Source organism: Amblyomma maculatum, chromosome 2 (genome assembly GCF_055883805.1).
Source record: "Amblyomma maculatum isolate TAMU_Amacu chromosome 2, ASM5588380v1, whole genome shotgun sequence".
Taxonomy (NCBI): Eukaryota; Metazoa; Arthropoda; class Arachnida; order Ixodida; family Ixodidae; genus Amblyomma; species Amblyomma maculatum.
In genome coordinates, this window is record NC_139345.1 from 5,793,793 (window position 1) to 5,799,292 (window position 5,500).

Below are 5,500 nucleotides of genomic sequence, written 5' to 3' on the forward strand. Positions count from 1 at the left end.
TGTCACCAAAGCGGAGACTTCCCTCCTGCGCAGCGAGAGATGGATTCGGCTCTCTAGATCTACATGCGCGGACCATATGGAGCAGCCTTGTCGAAAGCCAATATGTACTGGGCTGAAATTGTTATCTTCATGAACATGCTTCGTTAGACGACTGTGCACTATTCGTTCTATTAATCTGACTAAATTTGAGGTTAGTGCAATTGGCCGAATATTATCTAAGACATATCCCTTACCGGCATCTTTCAACAACAAAATACCGCCACCTTCGAAATTTGTGGAATCCAAGCATTTGCATATGAAGAGATCACAATATCTAAAGGGTCACTTGTGAAATCCTGGGCGAAGATTTTAATCATTTCAACAGTGACACCATCATGTCCTGGAGCTGCAAATTGCATCGTTGTCAAGATTGATAGGAGCTCCGGCGAGGAAACCTCGGTAAAGTCTGTGCAAGGAGCGAGTGTACACAAAGGGACCTGTCGATGTTTCTGGAATCGTAACGCCAATCTCTGAGCAATTCATTCCAGTGTTCGCTTAGTATTCTGTGGCGGAAGCACTATTGAATAACACTTGTTATGCTCCATGAACCTATATAGAGTCTTCCGATTACCTGGACTTGAGAGATCAGTGTTTAAGTTCATGCTATACTCCTCCTTTGCTTTTGCAATTGTCCTTTTGAAAGATGCAGAGAGGAATTTATAATTTAACCAATTAGCTGGACTCTGGTTGTAAGATAAGCTCTTCCAAGCAGCTTTTCTACGAGGATAGGCTTTCTCGCATTCTTGCGTCCACCAGGGAGACGGCTGTTTGGTTGAGGTCTTCGCGCGTACTGTAAATACCGACTGCTGTACAGCATTTAGCAGAAAATAAACTGTCTGCTTAGTCCTGTCTGACCGGCTTGTACTATCTACCGAAGCAAAAAAAAGAGGATATCAAATTTTTATAAGTAACGTGGTTGACAATTTTGTAGGTTTTACCAACATTTCGGAGTAGATACAAACGCATATTGCAGGTTATTGTAAAATGACCACTAGATATGCTAGAATCGTCTGTGGATTAATCGGTTACCATCATTTCACCCATTGATAAGGTAAAGTCAATGACTGAGCGGCAGACTTCTCGCATCATGAGAGGAGTTTGCCTGCAACCTGCAATCATTACCTCTTTCGGCTTGTTCGAGTTTCTATTCATGAACTTTGGCCTGAGTAATGCTGGAAAAACCTTTCAACGCTTTATCGACGAAGTCATCCGTGGCCTCGACTTCTTCTTCGTCTACCTTGACGACATATTGGTCTTTTCCCGACACGCCGACAAACACCATACGAACCTTCGTCTGCTTTTCCAACGCATCGATGACCGCGGCCTACTCTTCAACGCCCCAAAGAGCACGATCGAAGCTTCAGTCGTCAAATTCCTTGGCCATTAAGCTTCATCTGAGGGAACTCGACCTCTGCCTCAACGCATTTCGGACCTGCAAAATTAGCTCCAATCCTTCACCACTAAAGACCTTCGCCGTTTCCTCGGCATGCTGAACTTTTATAGGCGTTTTTTGCCAACACGCATGCCGACTACCAGGCTCTCCTTCATGATGCCTTGTCTGGTCTGCGAGGAAACCAAACCGTCACATGGACATCGGCTTAAACGCAACTTTTCGAAAAATGCAAAGCAGCTCTCTGCACCACCACACTTCTCTCCCATCCTGTGCCAGACGCTCCCTTGGAGCCCTTCACGGACGCCTCTAACTTCGCTGTGGGCGCCTCCCTTATGCAACGCGTAGACAACACCTGGCATCTCTTGGCGTTCTTCTCAAAGAAACTCCAAGCTCGGAAAACGACTCTTTCTGCGGCCAGTCCACCGAAAGAAACCACAGCCCCCACCCCGTCGAGTTAGCCAGCTTAATACAGATAACTTCTGGCGATATACGAAGCAGTTCAACACTTTCGCCACATTCTCGAAGCACAGTACAGCACTATCTACACCGACCATAAACCTCTGACCTACGCCTTCTCTCAACGCCGCGACAAACTCCCGCCGGTCCAGCAGAACCAGCTCTCGTTCATTGCCCGGTTTACCACCGACCTCCAACATGTCAGCGGGAAGGACAACGTGGACTAAGACGCACTTTCACGTGTAGCAGCTATCAACTTTTCGTAGATAACAACAGACATCCTCGCCGAGGCTCAAACTACGGACGTCGAACTACAAGAACTTCTTAAGGGCGGGTCCTCACTACAGCTGCAACAAGTCCCCATACCTGGATCGACAACGACTATCTACTGCGACATATCAACAGCACGTAGCAGGCCTTACGTGCCCCTTCCTCATAGCCGTGGCCTCTTCAACCAGCTGCATAATCTCAGCCATACCGGCATACGCGCCTCTACATGCCTCGTGGCCGACCGCTATGTCTGGCCCTCCATGCAGCGGGATTTCTGCACCTGAGCGTGGTCCTGAATTCAATGCCAGCGCCCTAAATTCACCAGGCATGTCATGTCACCACTCGGAACGTTCCCTCAACCTTCTGGTCGGTTTCAACACGTCCACCTTGATATCATAGGGCCCTTTTCTCCAGCTGGACCCTATCGCTACTGCCTCACCGCCGTCGATCGGTATACTCGATGGCCTGAGCCATGGCCCCTAGAGGGAATCACCGCGGAAGACGTCACCCCGGCCTTCTTCGTCGGCTGGATTGCTCGCTTCGGGTCTCCTCGCCGCGTCACCACCGACCAAGGACGACAGTTTGAATCGCATCTTTTGAGGCTACTCGAGCTGACCATTGGTTTCGAGCGCTCGAGGACAACCAGCTACCATGAATGTGCCAACGCGCGATGATCGAGCGTTTCCATCGACACTTCAAAGCAGCCATCATGTGTCACCCGGACTCAACCTGGCTCGAAGCCATCCCAACCGTCACCCTGGGTCTCCGTGACACCTTCAAACCGGACATTCAAGTTACACCCGCAGAGCTCGTCTACGAGGAATCAGTCCATCTCCCAGGCAAATTTCTTGCTGCATCGCCGTCCACCACTACGACGTCAGATCCCACTGATTTCGTCGCCCGACTCCAATGCACCATCGCTGCCCTCCCCCCGTCATCTGCAGTTCACCACTGTAAGACTGCCCCTTTTGTCTTCAAGGAACTAGTAAAGGAAGGAACGACGAACGACGAAACCGTCCGCAAGCCTTTCCAGCCACCTTACAGCGGAGCCTATCCAGTTCTTCGTCGCGACGACAAAACCTTCACTTTGCGCGTTAACAACGATGTCCGAGACTCTATCGAGCAGCTTAAGCTAGACTACATCAATTTTGCCGAACCAGGAAATACCAGTGCACCTACACGCGTCTATGCACGACCCCCAAAATTGCAGCCTGCTGTTGTCACTACACGCCATGGACGCCGGGTACGCCGCACAGATTTTTACAAGCCCTAGGGCTCTCCACTCCGCGGGGAGGGGGGGGGGGGTGATGTGTCGCACACACTGCGCATATTTCCGCGCAGCCTCAGATTTGCTATCAGCCGTCCCAGCGTAACACGGCCAGACGCTTGACTGCCTTATCGATAAAACACAGCGCCACCGCTGCGTCACCGATGGCGGATACAATAACTGGCTGCCCGGCAGGAAAGTACGGCTTTTTCTATTCCATTATGCTGGGATTCGTCTTTCGACAGAAACGACACCCCATATAAGTATAGTTACAGAACACTCTATATTAAGTTTTCTACTGCAGCAACCATTGCTACCGCTATCATTTATGCAAAAACAACTACTACACCACTAACACCATTGTTACAACTAGCAGATTTCGCTGTAAACAAGAGGTGACATCCGCTCAATTCAGTTCAGGCGTTCAGTCGTGTCCGACTCTTCGTGATCCTATGGACCATATCATGCCACGCTTTCCGGTCTCTCACTATCGTCCTAACATCACATTACTTCATCTGCAGCGCCTCGAGGATGCCATCTAACCGTCGCGTTCGCTGCCTATCCCTTCTCCGGTGACCCTCAACCTTTCCCAGCATCAAAGCTTTCTCCAGCGACTCCTCTCTTCTCATCAGATGACCAAAGTAGCTGAGCTTTACCATTAGAATTTAACCCTCCAATGAGCAGTCAGGGTTTATGGTCGACAATATCACCTGATTTGACCTTCTGGCAGTCCAAGGAACTCTCAAGAGTCTCCGCCAGCACCACAATTCAAACGCATCAATTTTTCGACGGTCAGCCTTCTTCACAGTCCAACTCTCGCATCCATACATCACAACTGGAAAGACCATCCGCTATGATCTAATCCCCGTTCTGCCGCGGTCGATATACATTGCCATTTCCTTTGCTATCCTCCTCGCACGGTGTCCCGCACAGAACAAGCTTAGTGCACGGCGAGCAAAAAGAAACGCTGGTGTGACCCGGACGTTTCCTCATTGCCCCAGGCACGGCGCACCTATACGGTTATTTTGAGACCGCAACACCATTACCGTTTTCCCAATGCCCCTCGACAATGTCTTGTTGACCTGGCGATGAAGTTGCATTAGATGCTCGCCTTCAGTGGTTTATTTCGTTACAAACGCCTGGCTTGTTCGAACATCATAGTCTTAACGACGACCAACTGCCACATCAAGGGTGCAATCTTGAGATTTACCCGGCTGAGTGCCATCCCCGACCACACAATTCTGATGGAAAGTTATGAACCGGTACCGGCCAACGCCTCATCTGATGTGCGCCACGGACTTACCGGCTGCAGCCCCGTTGAGATCATTCGTCGCCTTCACTGCAGAAGCCAAAAAATTATTGCTGGAAGGACCATGGGCAACAGGGTAATGTTTTTGGTAACGCTTGAAGGACAAACTGCGCTAGCAAAATGTTTTCTTGGCTTTGCTTAGTCAAGGTCGACACTAAGTACGTAACGTGTGGTGACAGTACGTAACGGACATCTGCTTGTCCGAATACGCAGAGAAGCCGCTGTGAAATATGTGGGAGCTCGCAACATGGCCCGCACAATCCAATATTTGTAGGCCTTGTGACAAGCCAATGATCCCCATGCCATTCGCAATATGCAAGAACTGCAAAGGTGGGCATCTGGCGACCGAACCAAGATGTCCTGCCCTTCGGCAAGCAACCAACACCTGCGTACAAAACTTCAAACAAATTGTACTGCAGGTTTCACTTCATCACGTAATGCTAGCGCTGACATCCTTGAGCTCAGAAGCCACAAATTCAGTAAAAACCATATACCGGCAAATCCGCGGTGTCCGGCAAACGAGGTTATCACGTCTAATACCCACAGCGTTACGAATTCTGACGCAACTGCTGTTATTGATGTAGTGTCGAAACCAGCGCCGGCGACGTAAGGGCAACACTAAGAAGTTTGATTCTTTGATCGCTGCTCAGCGGGCCGCTATCACAGGTGACAATGCAACATAGGGAAAGATGCTTGAGTAAAATTTGTCGGGCTAGTCGGTTCATAGTTCAATGCAATAAAAAGCTTCGCTAATAAGACACGGACG

General features: G+C 49.6%; 1 protein-coding gene across 1 annotated transcript; it reads left to right on the forward strand.

Moving 5' to 3' along the window:
- Positions 1-2,867: 2,867 nt before the first annotated feature.
- Positions 2,868-3,431, forward strand: LOC146197882 (uncharacterized). Its single transcript, XM_084591819.1, has one exon. The coding sequence runs from the start codon at positions 2,868-2,870 to the stop codon at positions 3,429-3,431; it is 564 nt and encodes a 187-aa protein (XP_084447945.1).
- Positions 3,432-5,500: the final 2,069 nt, after the last annotated feature.